We start from the raw sequence: 20,392 nt of genomic DNA, 5'->3' as shown, positions 1-20,392 counted from the left end.
AGATCCAGGCCTTTGTTTGGTTTACGCGTTGTGCAAAGGGTCAATACTCTTGAGGGGCTTTCTACGCAGCCTAAATCATAGCAGATTAATAGGATTTTGTACAGGAACAAGTAGGAGTTGCTTTCTACCCTTATTTATTTGGACTAGCACTGATAACAGCCTGGGGATTTTCCAGACAGCACAGTCTCTGCTCAGATTTCTCCAAACAAGCCTGAACAGACAGACAGAGAGTGTCCAGGAAAAAAACTGAAGAAGATTGCTTATGGTCACCTCTTATCTGTGCCACATTAGCATTTAGCACGCTAGGCTGCGGGGTGAAAACAGGCTGCCTCAAGTATGAGAATAAAAGCACGTTAACTTGCATTGGAAAGAAAAACCACAGGAGCATTTTAAGCGGTGGTCCAAGTCAGAAGCTCTCCCTTGACCCCACGAGCAATCTGACTGCATGGGGCTCACACAACTCCCTCCAGCTTCCCCATTTTACAGACGAAGCAATATGAAAAGTTACCACTCCCAAGCGTTTGGTACAGGTACCAAAACCCCTTCCAAGTGATGGCCAACATGTGAGGTTTCTACCAGGGTAGTACTAGGGCTTTTTAGCTGCTCACTACTGCTAGTACCATTTCTTTCTTGTCTGCTTTTCCTGCCAAGTGAACACTCGGCAAAACACCTCTTTTGACTGCATATATACAGCAACCCTGACCCATTAAGCCTCTCACTCTGGATCGAAGCACCAGGGAAAGCAGTTCCTGAGTTTAAAAGAAATATTTAAATTTTTGTCTCAAACCTCCACTTTCTGATTTGTTCTATTTCAGTGCTGTGAAAAGGAAAGCCTCTTTTTTCCCCTTCTCAGCTGTCCCTGCATCCCTATCAGTCATATGCTGACAGCTAGGAATTACCAGGCATTTGCCACACTAGAGATACAGGAATTTGTACAATCCCCTTCATACCAGATTAGCCACAAGAGCGCACAGTGCAAGTTATGCGTTGAGATAGCACCCAGAGGTGAGACTGAAGTTTGACACATTTTTCTATTAGTAAAGACCAAAAGCAAGCTCCCAGGAGTCACAAACTCCAAAAACTCTACACCTAGTAGTAAACTCTTAGCTTAAAGCCGAGCTGCTGGCTCCATCTGCTGCCAGAAAGATGGAAAAGACGAGAAGGGACCAAGAAGCAGCTATGGCTAAAAAAAAAAAAAAAAAAAAAAAAAAAAAAAGACACAACTAAGGCCTGTTTTTCTACTTAACTAATCCACTAACATTGCTATTAAAAGACAAACAAAACAAAGATTGCTTCATCATGGAAACTTCTAACAGGTTCAAGATGTGCAGCTCTACCAGGAGACTAGGCATTTGGGTCCTATTAAGTAAGCAATCTATTTTGGTAATTTTTAACTTTAGAAAATACTGTTTGATGACATAAATTCGTGTTTTTGCAGCTGAAAAGAAGCCCGGATACAGGACAATGTCATAAGCATGGTTCCCAAGATTGGCAGCGGGAAAGGAAAAAAAAAAAAAAAAAAAAAAAAAAACCCACATTATATGTTTTCCTGTCTCCCCACTGTTCACATGGCTCTTGCCTTTCAGTGTTTCACATGGTGCTTTTAAATCTTGGTTTACATTTATCCATAAACAAAGTAATTTTTTTTTTATGAAAGTATACATATATGTTCCATGATTTCATGCCAAAAACCACGCACACTTGTCTCGCCAAAGCGCGCAGGCGCCCAGCACAATTGGGCATTATTTCTGCAAACAAAGCTTCCAGTGAAGGCAAGGGCTGCCCTGGGTGCCCAAGGAATGCTGCTTTGGCTCTTGGGTGCTTTGATAACCTCCCTGTGTTTGCACAGCACTGAACGCAGAGTCACTATTCATTTAGAAAAGCATTTCGTATACCTGATGCAAAGAAACATCAGAAGCTACTTCATAAAAATATGTGCAGGCAATATGATGGAGACAGATTAAGCCTTTACTGCAAAACACTTAAAGTAACATTTTGTGGATACGTACATGTATCTTTAGGAACTTTTATTGCTGTATAGCTGTTGTTAAAGAAAGCTAAACCCTCTCGATAGGCAATACAGATCTCTTTCAAGTACCATTTTAAAAATAAATTTCAATTACACCAGCAAAAAGCATCACCAAAGAAACGCCATTTCCACACTCTCATCTCTAACTAATACGAAGTAAGAAAAGCACTTGAGCAATACTGGGAAGGTATAGAACGGGCATTCTCTGAGCTTGCTTTTCTCACTTCTTCACCTCCTATAAAGCTATGATGCAAAAGACAAACTCATAATATTTTATGAAATGTCTTATATATTTTCTTTGCACATTTCAGAGTATATATTACACTAATTTGTAAATTATTTTCAGTTTGGCCTCCTTCAAATTAAACTTTGCTCAGGACCAGCATTTGGCAGAGCTATATACACTTGAGCAATAAGTGGAACAAGTACAAACCCGAAAGCACCGAATTTCTGGCACTAAGCAGGTAAGGACACTTTAGTTGTCTATGTTTTTTTGTTAATATAAGCCCTGAAGAAAATTTCTAAGGCTAAATTAAAATCCCAGACAACAAAACCAAAGACTGATTTACAAGGCTATTAGTTTTACAAGCAGCTATATTTGAGACTTCTAAGCAGTATCACTGAAAAACTGACCAAATCCCAGTTCATGCTCGCTAGAAGACAGACATAAACCACTTTCCATGATAAAGCAAACGCTTCTTTTCCCCCTCTTTCTCAAAACACACACTACATATCAAAGACAGGTGATCTTTCCAATAGCCTATAATTTTGCCACTTTGCACATCAAAAAGGTGAGAACCACCTGCTTCTGTACCTTGCCAGGGCCCTGGCCACCTGCAACATGTATCTAGGCTCTGAACGTGCCCACGAGCTCTAGGGACTTTGTCATCCTCAATCGTGTTCCTGAATTTCTGAGCTGCTTAGGCAGGTACTACGCAGCTACCTAACCCACACGGGTAGCTGTGATTATGGGAAACATGCAGGGTTGAGAGCAAGTCAGAGAACTTTCAGGTTAAAACAGACAGCTCCTGAATTATCCCATCATTAAATAAGGGTAATTTAGGATGACAGTTTTTGACTTGTCTTCGGAAAGGCTATACATACCTTGATTATTATAAGCTTGCAAAGAAATTGGATTCATGAAGCAACCATGAGATGAATGAAAAGGCCAGAAATCAGTCAGCAACTGTCTGCTGTAGAAAGAGAAAAAATTCTCAAGTTCTGAGCAGTCTTGGCCTAGTAAATCTGCAACCAGAAAGTGCATTGGACAAGATTAGAGCTCAAATTGATCACCAGAAGCCAGAGAAATATTCCAGTAATAGAGGATCAAAGTCAGTAGACCAGACCACAGAATTTTACATGCATGTAATTCTTGCTTATTACACAAATAAAAAATGGAGGGGAAATAGTTTCAAAGCTGTTCTTCAAAACAGTTTGCACAAAAGAGAGTCTGGGAGCACTGGCTGAGAGATAAAAATATGCTACTGCAGGAAAATTCAAACCACAATACCGGGGCATAAACTACAGTACAGCTTACAAGCCACGTGAACTAGTCTAGCTAGATTTGGCATTAGTGAGGGCACAGGAGGAGCACTGAATCACAGAACAGCAAGGGCTCTAGAAAACGTTACCTCTCAGGGAAGAGTTAGAATTTTAACTGGAGAAGGAGCAATGACTGAAACAGGAACAATAACAAACCTTAGGAAAATAACCTGTTCTCTGTGGCCTGACGGACGCTATAAATGCGCAGCAAGAGAGCCAGATGGAGAATGTGGTAGGAGGCTTGCCAACAGTAAGGCCAGGGAAGCACTAAAGCACAGACTGGAGTCTTCTGCCCTGCAGCCCTTTCAGGCAAACAGTGACATAGCTGTAACTGGGGCAGGGGAACAGATCTGATCACGTCCTTCATCCTTGCCAGCCCAATTACTCTACAAAAGTGCACTTTTTGGCTGCTAAGGATTTTTTGGTGTTTACCTTTTGGTCTCTGAAAGGACTCCAGCAAATGCTGTTTACATTGTGGTTTCCTACAGTTATTTCACTCCTTTCCATTCAGATTACATAAGCACAGCTTTCAGAAATGCCAAACTTCCTAGGCAACACCCTTCTGCATTTTCCTTATTCCTAAGACTAACAGTCACAGTGACACATTACCCCTTGCAACAATGAGGCCTTTCCAAACTGAAATCAGTCTTACTTCATCCACAGCTGATGACTACTCATTTTGCCTCACCCAAAACAAGGTAAACAGTTCTGTGACCCTAACCAGCAGACTGGTTCACTTCCATAAACTAAGTTGCTGTTAAAATAGCAAGGGATTATTTACCACTTCCAATTACAAACATGTGACTGCATTCAACCCCTACACTTGGCAAAGGGAACATTCTGCATTAACCGTGATTAATCAGGGTTTAGTCTCAGCTAAAATCAGCTCAGTTAAGAAATATGAAAAAATAACCTAGTACAAGAATAGTGGCAAACTCCACAACTTCATAGAGAATACTAGACTGGCAGCGTCCAAAGGCATGGAAGTGCAGAATCACTCACCCTGTAAAAAAGCACAGCAGAAGCTTCCATATAGAGACTGACAGAAATGCATAGACTACACAGGCTGCACTCGCTGTGGCTCTGGACAGAAGCAACTGCAAGTTTCTGTGAGGCTTGCTATTTTTGAATACACTGCATATTTTAGTTGCACATTAACTTTTTTTTTAATGCAAGGCATGTTTGAATATAAACATCCAGATTACAGAAAGTTTTATAACAGTAAAAACAGATCTATATGCTTAGATCTATTTTACAAGATTGCAAAGCCAAATACTGAGACCAGGCTTGAAAACAGCATCTCTTGTCATACAATCAAAATATTTTACATACAGAACACAGCTCGATGCTTGTCAAGTTCACCAGCATAACACCCAGTTTGTCAAACCTTCAGCGTTCAAAGTTTTTTCTAGCTACAAATGAAAAACAGAAATTCATCCATAATAACAAGTACTTCCACCCTAAAGGCATCTCACCAAGGGGCAGAAATGCCAAATGTGATGTTTTGGAGAGTCATATGAGAGTGCAAGACCACCCTTACTAAAATGATATATAAATTACACTTTAAACTTTGGCCAAGACTTTCAACAATTAACAGATTTCTACAGATATCTTCCCTTAAACATTCTGACTTAACTGTTCAGTAGGTACATGACTAGCTGAACAGACCCTCACCACTTTATTTCCAAGTATTCCAAGATTGGAAACTCTTTAAAAATCATTCTTTATCTTCTTCAGAGCCATTATAATTTAAAGCCATAGCTATGTTTTAAGAGCTATGTCCTCTTAGATAAAAGGAATGAGAGATGCTTGCTTCAAGAGCAGGCCTTCATCACACATATTTCAACACACCACCTTGGGTCAGTCAGCAGATATACTTTAAAAGCCTGTTGTTCAGAAAGACAGAATGGTCTTATGAATTATTTCAATGCACTCTCTGATTTCATCCTCCTTAATCACAAGCGGTGGAGCCAGGCGAATGATATCACCATGCGTAGGTTTGGCAAGAAGTCCGTTATCGCGAAGCCGCAAACACACCTTCCAGGCATCGTAGTCTACAGTTAAAGGAAAAAGAAAAAGAAGACACTTACACTACAGCAGAGAAAGCAGCACAATTGCAGCACATGGTACGTGGGGCCAGATTATAAACTGTTTGCCATCTGGCAGCGAAAAGATGAAGTGTGTTCACAAGTGAAGCGGGCACTTCTGAGCATCTGAGCAACTCCCTTGAATTTGCAGTGAACATGCAAGACTGCTGCAAAACTGCAGTTTATCTGAAGGGACTCACAAGTTTGCCTCCAGTACACCGAGTTTTGCCCCTTCACAGCTGAGTGCTTGTCTAGACGTAGCAATAAATTTAAAACAGGGAACCATGCAAAGGGGAGGTAAGAGAAGATCTGAATAGGACTTCAGACACAGTTACATTTATGCCTGGGTTTCAGTGCATCATGTGCACGTCTTAGGAAATTACACCACCTCCCTGCAGCACTTTGTCACTTAGCATATTCATGACAAAAATAATTGTCTGCTCTGGCTTCTAAGCAGTTTTCTGATATAATTCAAGGTGTTAATCCCTAGAAACTTGTTCTCAGTCACCAGCTTTTTCCGTTCTTGCGTCCTCCTGTAATTACTGTACTCTTCTAACTATCCTGGAACAACCAACCTTGGCCAATGCTTCCATAATCTGACAGAAACTAGCCTTGCAGATGTGGCCAGTTTTCTTCAGGCAAGGAGACAAAAGGTATTTGTTGGGAGCTAGATTCACCATCAGGTTTGAACATTATCAAATCATAAAATAATTCAAATAATTAAAAACAATTGTTCAGACTGAATAAACCCCCCCCTATTTTTAATAGCACAAAATCATTGAATAAGTTTTCAGTAGGTACTACAGTACTGTAGCCAAGATCTGAACCCAAACACGATGCCTACAAGCCATTCCCCATAATCCATTAAGATACTTTCAATTTAAATTAAAAATACTTTTTCATGCTATGATTGTGCAGTTGATTATATTTCCTTACCTTTGGTTTCCCGAATTACAATTGCATTTAACAGTCCTTTTCCTCTTACAGCAGTTACAATATCAGATGGTGTCTTCATGAGTTCATTTCTTAGTATGTTACCCATTATTTCTGCATTTTTAGCCAAGTCTTCCTCTTCAATTACCTAAGGGGAAGTCAAATCTACAGTCAACAGAAGGGCACTGCATTCGTTTTAGGTACCATGCTGGAACAGACAACTAATGACATTAAAATTGCCAAGATACAAAAGCCGTTGCATCCAAAGTGTCACTGCAAAGGCTGCACATCCAAGCAGATTAGTATTAAGCCTTTATTCATTCATGTTTACAAGAAACAATAATCTCTTTGAAATTTTATTCCAACTTAAGTGCTTTTCATTTGCCATTATTTACAAGTAATCAGTAAACCTCTGAAGACTCAATCTGTCCAGGTCAGCATATTGGGTAATGATGAGGCTTTCTGAGTGACTTGGATTAAATGTGGTCAATTATGCAGTCACAGAATAATTAAAATATGGGCTCTGGACAAGACATTTTACTAGCTTCTGTTTGAGCTCCAGTAGCATATATGTTTTATCAAGCTCACGGAGCAGTATCCTCTGCAATATGGTATAGTAAAATAAGCCAACTTTAAAATGTCTTCGTGAAATTAGTGAAACTATTTTACCAAATTCACATAAGTGCCTTGAAACTTCTCCTAGATAAATTTTGTCATTTAAGACATTAAGACCATAAAATACATAGAAATTAGGACACATTTCCAGTAAAGACTTTAGAATTTATGTTGTGATGTCTGCGAACAGTTAACCACTACCAATTTTCCACTCTTACTTAAAGCTAGATTTCTACTTGTAGCATAACGAATTGTATCATTTATGTAAGCAAAGATCATGTCAGTGTGACACCCTTTTTTCTTTGGAATCCAAATCTCTATCACAAGACACTAACCTCCAGTGCTGCCATTGCAATACGGCAAGCTAATGGATTTCCTCCATACGTAGATCCATGTTCACCAGGCTTAATGGTCAACATAATTTCATCATCACAGAGTACTGCTGAGACCTAAAATGGGAAGGTCAGACGATTCATTTATATATATATATATATATATATAAAACTGTAAACTTAAATATCTCTGAAGCAAGAGATTGGGGCTCAGGAAAGGATAATTTTCAGCCTACGGTGATAAATTACATTTATATTCCCAGCTCTGTATAGAGGACAGCATATCTAACAATCACATAACAGCTTAATCTCTTAAATACACTTAGCTATACTGGCAACATATAACATCTAACTACAGTGGATGGGCATTTCTCCAAACTGAATATTATTTCAAGAGTTTAAGCCTCAGTGCTCTGTTCAACAACTCAGAAATAGCTTCAGTAGGCCAAAATAGATCAAGGTAGGTTTAACTTCCAGCCTAATCAGCAGGAATTTAAATCACTCCAAAGAGGATAAAGTCAGTCATGCGGCATGCCCAACAAGTGAAATAATGCCAGTTGTTCAAAAATAACTTTATATGTTTCAATACACATTAATATTTTTTCCCTTTACAAAATTCATCTAGAAATTCATCACAGCAGGACTGTGATAAACTGTTCTCCAGAGAGAGTACAAAAGACTAACCAGTAATCCCAGAATGAACGGCTGACCACTGGGCACTTATTTTCCTGATAGGATAATATAAAATTGAAGAAAACAGAGATATACCAAATTTATTCAATTAATTGACAAGGGTCAAAACACCTAAAAATCACCAGCCAAAGAGGATGGTATCTAATAACTTGCCACCTTAACAAGTATTAGCATAGAAAGTTCAGGATACTATATAGCCATTTCAGCTATAAATGTAACATTATGGATTCTGTTATTTTCTTATGTGTCTCTCACAGGTTGGACTATCTGCATCCTAAATCATATTTAATCTTGTAAACACCCACTTCCAAGCACAACAAATATCACAGTTGTTTGCCTTCCAACTAGTAGACTTTCAGTGTTAATTACTTCAAAATCATTATTCAACAAATAGATATTTCTTTGTTACTCACAGGATATAAGCCTCCAGAAAGGGCCTTTCCAAGAAGAATTAGATCAGGTCTCACATTTTCATGGTCAACAGCTAACATTTTCCCTGTTCTAGCTAAACCAGTCTGTATTTCATCAGCAATAAATAGAACCTTTACAAAGACAAAAAGAAGAAAAATTCAGATGTAAAAGAGAATGACTTTCACTCCCATTCCTACAATTCAAACAATATAGCAGAGTTGCACACAGTTAGTGAAAGACCTTCCAGCTGCATTACACTAAGTACACAAAGGTACTTCCTTTACTCCTCTAAACCTCCTGGAGACTTACATATTCTATGAAATGTGAAAATACTAACAATTGAACATACTGTACTCTCTCCCCAACATCTTTAGTGTATTCTTCTCTACGTAAGGCATAGTCTACATAGGGTTGGACACTGTCCAATCAAAATCTGTTGGGGATATAACGATGAGTGGGATTTCCAAAAAGTTAGGATTTGTCTATCCTTACTCCCAATGCATCGTTCACACACTGACCTTTGGAAGCTTCTGAAAAATGCCATTTTAGCAACTCTGCAAGTCTTGTAGTCTGATGCCTAAATGTCTAAACAACTCTGAGAACCTAAATCCAAGATTTTGACCTTGTTTTCCTAAGCTGCACTACTGTCACATACTACTAGTTGTAAAGTAGCTCTGAGATAAGTACCACAGCAATAATGAAGACAACTTTATTAATTATATGTCAATAGAAGGAATTGCAAATTAAGAATCAGAATTCTATTGGAACAGAGACCACTGATTTTTAAATCAGACAGGCAACACCAAGGGAACAAAAAGCTGTAAATCTGCAGAGCTTTTTTTGTTGTTTTCCTTACACTTACAAAGGACGTAGCCTGGGCCTGCGGGAGAGGCTGACAAAATTGGGCCAGGAATAAGAAAGAACAGCAGCCGGCTGGTGAGAAGTAGCAGTACCCAAAGACAACTGAAGGACATGGAAATATATACAAACACGTCTTCCCACCCTTCCAGTGACACTGAATGCAAGTCTAATCCAGTGTGTCTCCACTAGCAGAGAACAGAAATTACAGATCTAACACTCTATTTTCAAAATTAAACATTTCTTAGTAGAATTCAGACAGGACATAATATTCAGAACAGGAGTCAGGAATGAGGTATGAAAGGGAATATGAGAAAATGCAGAACAAAAGAACAACACTGTAAGACCTCTGCTCTTCAGAGGTCTTCAAAGAACACTCATAACCATATGACCATTTTCCTCAGTGTTTCATTCTGTGACCCATTACTAACTCTTGGTAGCACTTATGCACTCCAGCAACAAGGTCCCTTGATAGCCACGGTGGAACCACTGCAGTAATTAGCTTCTGGCCCAAGAAACTTATAATGGGAAACGAAATTAGAAGTTAAATTAATTTAAAATAAATGCAGTTTCAAGAACATTAATTAGAAACTTAAATCAGTGACAGCAGTAAGAAACAGTGAAAAATGTGCACTGCTAAGAAGTACTACCTGGTAAGGTATTGCCAGGAGATACAAGAAGTATCCCTACCCTCTTCCACTGAAAAAAAAGGCAATTATTAAATAGTATATGAAGTCCTGTATCTTGCATCTGAGGATGGCCTTACAAGATATGCCAGTAAACACAGTGTGTAATGTTTAAGCCACCTTGTTATAGCAAAATTCCTTACTTTGTGTTTGGTGCAGAGGTCCCGCACTCCTGTGAGATAACCTTTGTCAGGAACAACCACACCTGCCTCACCTTGAATTGGTTCAACCATGAAAGCTGCTACGTTGGGATCTTGAAGGGCCCGCTGTAAAAATGGACATACGGATAGGAAAGACAAAAAGAACACACTTTTACTCAGGTCAAATCTAGAAAATATGGAGATGAATACATGTAGCAGAACCAAGCTTTAACCCTGATATTCTACCTCAAATGATAATAACAGTATTTCGTGTCAGGCAGCTATCCCTGAATGCCATTTCAGTTCCAACACAGAAGCCTATGTCACTATTTGCCTCAAAAAATCAGCTGGTGTTCTTGCTCAGGAAATTACAAACCTTAAAAATTGCAAACTCAGACAAACAGATTATTGGATCAGTTCAGAAATTACCTCAGAAATACACTCAGTTTTGCATTACCCTATACAAGACAAACAATTGCTCAATGCTTCCCAGTACACTTCAAACAGAAGAGAATGGAGCCTCTCCAGAACAATTTTGTCACCTTAAAGCAAAGTCCACAGCTACATTCTTGCACCATCAAGTTCTAAAAGGTTTAGAAGTCCACAAGACTCAAGAGATATGATTCCCAGCACGAATTCACCACGGCTTTTCTCAGTATTGCCCCATAAACAGAATGAATTCAGTTATCAGTCTGATGGACATGGATCTCAGTTTCAGGTCTCCAGGGTGCATTCAAAGCCTTGATAAAGTTGGCGGAAAGCCACTAAATACTTACAGGGCTTTCACAACGGGCAGCCTGCTGTAGGTTCAAATCCAAGTAAGTTTTTCACAGAATCCCAGAACGGTTTGGGTTGGGAGGGACCCTAAAGCCCATCTAGTTCCAACCCCCTGCCATGGGCAGGGACACCCTCCGCTAGCCCAGGTTGCCCAAAGCCCCATCCAGCCTGGCCTTGAACACTGCCAGGGAGCCAGGGGCAGCCACAGCTTCTCTGGGCAACCTGTGCCAGGGCCTCAGCACCCTCACAGGGAAGAATTTCTTCCTCAGATCTCATCTAAATCTGCCCTCCTTCAGCTTAAAGCCATTCCCCCTTGTCCTGTCACTCCATGCCCTTGTCCTGTCACTCCATGCCCTTGTCCTGTCACTCCATGCCCTTGCAGCACACTGCAACTATAATACACTATGAGATCTTTGTTTCCCCTCACCAAACTCCTAGGAGGCAAGCATCTCTGTTCTATAAACCCTCCAATGTCCACAGCCAACTCACGTGTGCTAAGCAGACCCAACAGACACAGAGGACTTAACTAGCTTGTCACTTACGGAGACCATCTACCCAGATGATGGAAAAGTGGCAATGCCAATGCTCCTAGTGCTTCAGGACTATCTGTGTTGGGACCTGGGAGGCAAGAGGGTTCCAGCCAAAGTCCATCAAGCACCATCGACCCTTTAATACCCAAGCTCACATTATGAGGGTGGGAAATTTGAGACTAATCAAGGTCAACCCTCGCTTGACAGGATGCATCTCAGAAAACCCAGGGAAATGGAGAACCGCTAGTGGTGCAGTAGCTTAACCAAAACACGCTCCTAGCACGGTTTTAAGGATACACAGCATTTCTGAGAAAAGTAGGTAAAAATACTATTTTCAGAATCCCAATCTTGACTTTAGAATGTATGCTACTGATCTGAATTCCATTATGGTTTATCTGCTCTTCTTCTTTTGTACCTCGAACATCTTAGTGACATGGGAAATGAAATAGATCATATGGTTTTCTTTTTATATCCTAAAACAAAACTGAAAATCAAAACCAAAGCAGAATTTACACGCATTTCCTATATAAGAAATATATATGTTATAATTACATATAAGTCTAGATACATACATCTTCACATCAAAGCACATTTCAAAGGATAAACTTTTGATTTTCCTGCCTTGCTATTTACCAAAGAGATGCTGCAAAATTATTTCTTACAAAAGAACAAAAATTGTCAAATACCTCAAGAGCTGGTAAGTCATTGTATGGGATCACTTCGAAACCGGGCATAAAGGGTCCAAATCCATCATAGCTGGATGGGTCAGTAGAACTAGAGATAGCAGACATGGTTCTGCCCCAGAAGTTGCCAGCTACAAAAAAAAAAAAAAAAAAAAAAAAAAAAAAAAAAAAAAAAAAAAAAGAAAAACAGGAGGAGAGGGAATATTGTTACAAAACTGACTAAGAGCCAGAACAGTTTATAGGACGTCACACTTTCCATTCGGTAATGCATTTTAAGAGTTGTGTAACATTACAATATTGGCTTCCTTCTGCTGATTATCTAACAGAATATTAACATCCTCATGCAAATTTTACACTGATGCCATAAATACATTGTGTTGCTATATCAAAAGCAAATATCAAAAATGAAAGAACATTATACTACAAGACCTGGCAAGTATACAAAATAATTTCCATAAGCTTTGTTAGTAGATTGAAAAATTGAAAATAACTCAGGAAAATAACATCTTTTTAAGGAAGATGTACAGCTTTTACTTAAATATTACTCATTAAATGCAGGGGAAAAAAGTAAACACCACCCAGAATTTAGGTCCTAACAATAAAGCTGCCAGTAAGACTAAATGAAAAAATATATTTCTGTGTACTTCAAAGTTCCAGGAGAACCCATTTATATTTGTAAAAATATTGTGACATTGCACTATTTCATATCGAAACATCAGTTAAAATGTCTAAGAACCAACTATCATCAGGACCATGATATATTCATTTTAATATTTCAGTTAAATCAACACACCCTCAGCTAATCAATAATAAGGTGCTTAATAAGACTAAGGAAGATTAAGGGTTCAACACCTTCACAGCATTACAAGCTTTTTCTTCCCCCACCAATTTCTTTGTGTAACTGTGATCCTAGGGGCAAAGGATGTTCTCAATCTGCAGGAAATCCTGAAGTCAGTTCTTACTAACATAGCCAGCTCTAGGCATCCCTTCTTTCTAATCGCCAATGTAAATAGCATTACACTGCTCACCATAGCAATGTCTCCTGGCAGAACAATCCCTCCCATGCTTTGTTGAGTCACACGCACAAGGTCATGTTAGTACAACCCTCTGTATCCTGAAACAAAGCCCTGAAGACTGAATGACACGAAGCAGAGCAGTCTATCTGCTGATGGCAGGCTGTCTCCACCTTAGCACTCCAGACTCCATATTGGCTTGCTATCAAGCACAGAATCTACATCAAGTTCTCTGGATTGATGTTTAAAGCCCTCTTTTGTTCTGACCCTACCTACTCAAGAAAGCTTTTTTCTGCAAAAATGCTGGCTTCTGATAAGAAAAGGATTATTATTTTGTTCCAACTACTTAGCATATAATTAAATTTGTGGTTACAGAGATAGGATCATAATAATGGAGAGCATATCCAGTTTATCAAAATGAGAAAGCACTTACTAAAAGTTAATTGACTTAAGAGCAAAACAAAACATATATGGAAGAGGAGGAGGGAGAAATGTATTTGTTCAAAGAATTCCCAGAAGAAGAAGAAAAAAAAAAATCTAATCTAATTGGGCCTAGAAACCATAATGCAATATTCAACTATGAATTTCAATGTTTAAATCATAGAATTGCTTAGGTTGGAAAAGACCTTTAAGATCATCAAGTCCAACCACTGACCCAGCACTGCCAAGCCCACCACTAACTCATGTCCCTAAGCACCACATCTACACGTCTTTTAAATCCCTCCAGGGATGGGGACTCCACCACTTCCCTGGGCAGCCTGTTCCAGTGCTGGACAACCCTTTCAGTGAAGACATTTTTCCTACCATCCAATCTAAACCTCTCCTGGCACAACTTGAGGCTGATTGCTCTTGTCCTATCACTTGTTACTTGGGAGAAGAGACCGACCCCCACCTGGCTACAATCTCCTTTCAGGCAGTTGTAGAGAGCAATAAGGTCTCCCCTCAGCCTCCTTTTCTCCAGACTCAACGCTGTCTAACCACAGTTTATGGTTCAGCTACTATATGTACCAAAAGTCAAAAATAGTATTTGCAGCTGTAGCAATTAAAAAAGAGTCAATATTTAAACAGTAAGCTTTATTCTGGAAGGTTTTATAAAAATACAGAACCATTGACCAACATTAGAATTGAAAAAAGCACTCCATCTATAACCAAAGAATACCAGATGTAAGTTATCTGAATTAGACATAATTTTATTATTATATTTTTTAGCAAAGTACGGTTGTCTCTTCAGGGGCAAGTAACTTCTCCATGTTACAGAGCCAAGCAGAGCAGGCAGATAAAGGAAGTATACCACATATATAATCAGGACTTTCCAGGGCCCCATATTTACTTTTGCAACATTGCTTTTACTTTCATTATATGATCGAGACTGCAATATGGCTTTACTGGGTTAATGCCAACTTCGGGAACACCTTAAGAATGCAGAACCACTGGTAGGGACAGCCTAAGAGGGAAGCAGGCTTAACCCCAATGTGGAATCTATAAGAGGGGTGGCAGCAATTACCTCATTGCCTCTTGATGCATACACCTCCGCAAGGGAGAGGATCTGAAATTGATTTGTCATAGGAATTATATTCACATCTCTTGCTTCTACAATCACTTCTGTTAAGATCACATGCATTTCTTAAAGGACATTACATTTTAAAAAACCATTTATAATTCATTGTAACTATTTAAGGTTAAAAATCAACTAGTAAAAAGCATACACAGAATATTTTGTCAACAGAATATATTTCAGACTGAACTTCACAATTTAGAAGGTGGCACTTACAGAACCTTAAGATCCTGCAGAGACTTGTAGCCACAACAGCAGTTTTTAAGCAGAACTACCAACTGCAGATATGCAAGAACAATGTAAGCTGTTAAAAGGTTGAAATCATAGCTTATGCTATTAAAATGTCAAAGGTTACAGACCTTCAACAGACTTGCTTCAGTGGAAAAAAAAAATTAAGAATACTGCAAAGTAATCACTACAGCTATAGCAGGAAAGAGTGCTACAGCTAGTGTCCAGAGCTCTCTTCCTCCTTAATACCTCAACTCTTAACACACATTTAACATACCTGCAAAAATAATTTTTGCTTTGTATTTTGGAATTCCTTTCACAGTGTATGCCCACTTCCGAGCCAATTTACAGGCAGTTTCACCAGCTTCCACTCCTAAAGCATAAAGCAATAGCATTATCACACTTGTACATAAGGCAGGCCATTGATGCAGTACCAAATGTTACAAAAGCATTGAATCTCACAGGCAAGAAATAAAATGGAAATAAAATAATTTTTTTACCTGTGTTCATTGGAAGAACCTTGTTATAATTGAACATTTTGGTGACAAACTCCTCATATTCACCAAGTACATCATTGTAGAATGCTCTGGATGTAAGGGTCAGTTTTTCAGACTGAGATTTCATAGCATTCACGATCTTTGGGTGACAGTGGCCTTGATTAACAGCACTGTAAGCACTCAGAAAGTCAAAATACTTTCTACCTTCAACGTCCCACACATAAACACCTAGAAAAGTAAAGACATGGTAAATACACAAAATATAAAAGAAAACTTAAGATAATACTAAATGGTACAAGCTAAGAGTTACAGTGCAACCTAGTCAAATATAAACTGTATTCTTGCTATTCGTTAGGGCATGCCAGAAAGGCACTCTAACTGGAAAATAATCAATTGACAAGGAGAGTATGAGTAACAAACTAGTAGAAGACAAATAAGTACCCAATGATGAATCAAGAAAAGAAGCATTTCCCATATAAAACTGCCATTCCACTAAGTTACTAAGTAATATGAGAACAGTAGTTCCCTCCAAGTGCCTGTTTTGGGCCCTGAAAAGATGATAGAGGAGAATACAATTAAGAATAAGAATTGGAGGTCATAAAAAGCCAACAAAACCAACAGAACCCAAATAGTCTCAAAACTTAGAAACTGACAGCTCTGACCTGTCAAAACATGTACTGATAAAAAAACCCCACTAGTGAATCTTTGTGCTGATAGTATTTCAATGTAAACTCACAGAATTTAGCCTGCTGAGCAGAAAAGCCCCTTAAACATAGTTAAAGACCAGAGTAAATTTAAATTAACCAGCAATACAGGAACAGTACACAGGACCCCTTAAAAAAGGGTCCAGTGCACCTTCTCATGTTCACATTAACATTGAAACTCTCCACACAAAGTAACAGAAGAAACAGAGTTGCTTGAAACTTTCTTGCTGAGTTATTCTGAATTATGAAGATTATCAGAACTTAGACCTCTATTTAAATAAATCATTTTAGGGAGACTACAATTTTATCGGAAGGCCTTATGCATAATGGTTGTGTTCTCTAACCAGTAATCAGATGTCTTTATTTCATCAATTATCTCAATCTCCCTCTCAGAATACCCCAAAGGTTGATTAGGTCAAAATCATTATGCCATGATCCCATCCCACCTATGCAGATACCTCCCATCTACACCACTGAGGAAAACCTAAATAAATTACCTTTTCCTTTTTCCAGAGCAACAGGTAGTGGGTGATAATTGTGGGCACCATATTTAGCCTCACGCTCAAAGATGTAATCAGAGGATGGAGGTCCTTGAATGGTTTTTTTAGTAGCAACTGAGGTAGCAGAACTCAGCGAAGCATGAACACCTCGACAGAGAACAGCAATGTTCTGAGAGCGGGTTAGCTTGGAAAACATTATTGACTTCAGGTATGCTGTTATAGATCTGGGGAAAAAAATAAAGTTAATAATTAGCACTGAGTACTTCAGAAGAAATGTATGACGTGATTGAAGTGGTTTTACTGCCAGGATTACAGGTTTCTCAACTCTTTTGCAACTCAATCAAGAAAGCTTATAAATGAATGCAGTACTAACTTCAAATACGTATTTTTTCTATTTTAACATACACTCACAGTCACAGACAGAAAATTAAAATGTGTGCCTCTCCAAGTCTATGAACTAGTCACATATTTTTTTCTGTAAGTGTTCCTTTTTCATTGTGCCTTAAATTGTGACTAGAATTATTAATATAAACTACAATAAGAAAAGTTTATCAAACTTCCTGTGCTATTGAAATGCCTTTCGTCTAACAAAGATTTCCGTAAGACAAATCTTGTCACAAACTCAGAAAGTAAACAATGTAATACTGGAAAGAAGCACCTGACCGAAATAATATTTAGCTGATAATATTATCAAATTTGATAAATGATAGATTAGTTTTAACTGAGATCAGCTTTAAGAAGCAAAATTTGTGACCTTTTTATATAAATTGCATTCTTGATGTTAAAACATTGCCAGCTACATGTAAAGCACTCACTGTTAGTAGCATTTTAAGACCTTCACAAATAGATGGAAAGTAATAGTATGTCAGACATTAACGATCATTATAGCACCCTGTATTTTCTTAGTAAAACTCAACGATTCCCCTTGAATACATAACCTTGTAGTGTTAACATCTAAGGATAATCTGAGGGTAGAATTTCATGTGACAAATGCACTTGAATTTCCACCCTGTGTCTTCACCTCGGTCAATGTAAATATATGTAATAGTCCCAGAGAAGGGACACTGAGTCAGCTTTTTAAAAGCAGCTGAAGCAAGCCTTCCTGACAGCACCAAGACAGCAAAGAGCCACCCAGGAAACAATGATCGCTTTAGCAAGACCAAGAGTTCTCAAAGCTCAAGTTTCTCATCTTGCAGAACATCACGCTTATAAACTGGTAAAAGGTACCAGCCCAAAAGGAAGATCGGATTACAAGAAGTACTCCAATTATCAAATGCAGCCTCCATAGCAAACTGAAGAGCTAAGTAATTCTGACACTGCTGCACTACCTAACAACAAGAGCATACAGTAAAACTTAACCAAAATATACTTATTAAATATCTACAGGAGAACGCAGGGATGGTTTACAGAAGGGTGTTGTTTTTTCAGGCTGCTTGCAGAGACAGAAATATTAAGTCATAGATTTATTCTAAATTTATTTTGGAAAAGGTCTGCACACTGGATGTGTCATCTTAAACAGAGAGGCATTTCTTTCCACAGAATCCTCAGCTATTACATTGCTGCTCCTCACTTCTAAGCATCTACTGAAACCAGCTAGGCCATCCAAGTCTTTCAGAGGAGTCAATAGTCTCCATTCCAGCAAGAGATGATCGACAGCTTCTCAGCTCTGGGCATTTTACCAGATATCGTCAATGCCGTTAAATATTAGCTATTTGTGTTAATACTTGTCAAGACTGTTATTCAAAGATTTTTCAAATAAAAAAAGACAAATACTTCTCTGTGCAAGAAAAATTTTTGACAGAAACTCAACTCAGCTGCACCCCTCAAAATTACAACTTGCTTAACTCCTAAAATTTAATTGGTCTGTGACATCCTGGCCCCTGGCACACCTCCATGGCAGAGCAGCTAATTCTGTCACAAGCTTCTGTATTTTTGGAGATTTTCCAGACATTCCTGAAATGAAAGCCATAAAGAAATGAAACTCTCATCTGCCCTGTATCAGATCACTACCTTTCTGCGTGAAGAATTACAAACCACCAATCTGAGGTTCTTCTTTTACTTCTTTCAGGTTGGAAAATCTTCATCAGAAATTTTTAAAAGGGCTTTGCCCTCCATGAGGAGAAATGCCCTGTAAACTATGCTAGTGCAGCCACATCATTTTAGCCGAGGTGTGATAGATTACATGGAGTAAGGCTGAATGAATCTGAGAATTATGAATGCATCTGGAGTTAAAAGATGAAGAAAAAATTGGTTTTGATGATCAGCAAGACAAGATGAACATAAATTTCAGAAAAGAGGAGGGGCATAATAAGGAAAGAAAAAAGAAAAATAAAAAAAAATTAAAAAAATAATAAAAAAGAAAAAACCCAAACATTACTAACTGTGAGGAACTGAGAAATAATCATGCCCTGCAGCACACAGTACCAGAATCAGAAGCCAGGGCATTTCACCAAGTGGAAAAGGTCTTGCATCAGAACAGAAAAGCTGCTGAAAGCACAGCTGTAAAACATAGTTGAACAACTTTGGTCAACTGTTGAGCAAGAATATCCAGACAAAAGCACTGTGCCTGCAGACCTCACAGGTAAATTCAATGGTTGTGTGTCCCCAATCCATGGCATACACTGACATATGCTCCAAGATAAATGGCATATATTATCAAATACATGAAAAACAGTCAGATTCATGCTGATACAGCATAGAAGAATCTATGCCACACTGCAGCCTTTATCAACTGAATACAGAGAGGGTTAACGTTCAAGAGGACAAGCTATAGCAGGACGGATATCAGTCCGCACATGCCAAACCACCTTTTCAGAGTAGCACCACATGAGAAACAGCTCAGGACCTAGACTGGCAGACGAGAAAGGGCAAGAAACCCAGCGGTGAAATACCAGCCCCCTCTCCATCCCCCGGCCAAGGCCAAGGCCGCTGCAAAGGCAAAGATGGTATCACCGCCACGGACGGGAGCAGGGCTGACAACAGGCACAGAGGAGAAAGGCGACTCTGGCGGCTTGGCCTGCTCGCCCCTCGGGGAGAGGCTGTCACATCCCCGGCTCCCCGCACACCGAGAGCGCCTGGGGCGGGCAGGCGGCGGCGCGGCCCCGGCCCCGCAGCGGGTCTGGCCCTCTCTGCGGCCAGGCGCTCCCGACCCCGCCGCAGCGCCCTGCCCCGGGAGCCAGCCGCCGTGGGCCAGCCCGACCCCTCCCGTTGCCTTGGCGATGGGGCCTGCTGCGGCCTCGCCCGTACAGCCGGCCTCGCCCGCACAGCCGTTGGCCCGCCGCCGCCGCGGGCCGGAACCGGGACAATGCGACCCCGCGGTGCCATGGGAGGCAGGAATTGCCCCCGCGGGCGGGGCGAGGCCGGGCCGGGCCGCCCCCCGCCGCGCTGTACCTGCTGCTGCTGCTGCTGCTGCTGCTGCTGCTGCTGCTGCTGCTTCCCGGCCCGGAGCCCGCGGCGAAGAGGCGGTGGCGGACCGCGGCAACTGTCACCGCTTCTCGCTCCGCGGCACACCACGCCCCTGTCCGACTGACGTCCCGCCACCGCCGCCGCCGATTGGCTACTGCCGTAGATTGACTGCCT

General features: G+C 39.9%; 1 protein-coding gene across 3 annotated transcripts; it reads right to left on the bottom strand.

Annotated features, from left to right (window-relative positions):
- Nucleotides 1-4,718: 4,718 nt before the first annotated feature.
- Nucleotides 4,719-20,322, bottom strand: OAT (ornithine aminotransferase). 3 transcript variants are annotated; one of them, XM_054831581.1, is made up of 10 exons: nt 20,231-20,322; nt 16,811-17,040; nt 15,613-15,837; nt 15,390-15,485; nt 12,320-12,447; nt 10,330-10,452; nt 8,645-8,773; nt 7,542-7,655; nt 6,595-6,739; nt 4,719-5,625 (listed from the first exon to the last, which is right to left on the bottom strand). In XM_054831581.1, exons 2-10 carry the CDS (start codon nt 17,007-17,009, stop codon nt 5,465-5,467), a joined length of 1,320 nt encoding a protein of 439 aa, XP_054687556.1. In that variant the 5' UTR covers nt 17,010-17,040; nt 20,231-20,322; the 3' UTR covers nt 4,719-5,464. The 3 variants fall into 3 exon arrangements, with proteins under 3 accessions (XP_054687556.1, XP_054687554.1, XP_054687555.1); XM_054831579.1 differs by having other exon boundaries at nt 16,811-17,037; nt 20,204-20,320; XM_054831580.1 differs by having other exon boundaries at nt 20,222-20,314.
- Nucleotides 20,323-20,392: the final 70 nt, after the last annotated feature.

This window comes from Grus americana, chromosome 7 (genome assembly GCF_028858705.1).
Source record: "Grus americana isolate bGruAme1 chromosome 7, bGruAme1.mat, whole genome shotgun sequence".
Classification (NCBI taxonomy): Eukaryota; Metazoa; Chordata; class Aves; order Gruiformes; family Gruidae; genus Grus; species Grus americana.
The sequence above is the reverse complement of the archived record's forward strand: the minus strand, read 5'-3'. Positions and strand labels throughout refer to the sequence as shown.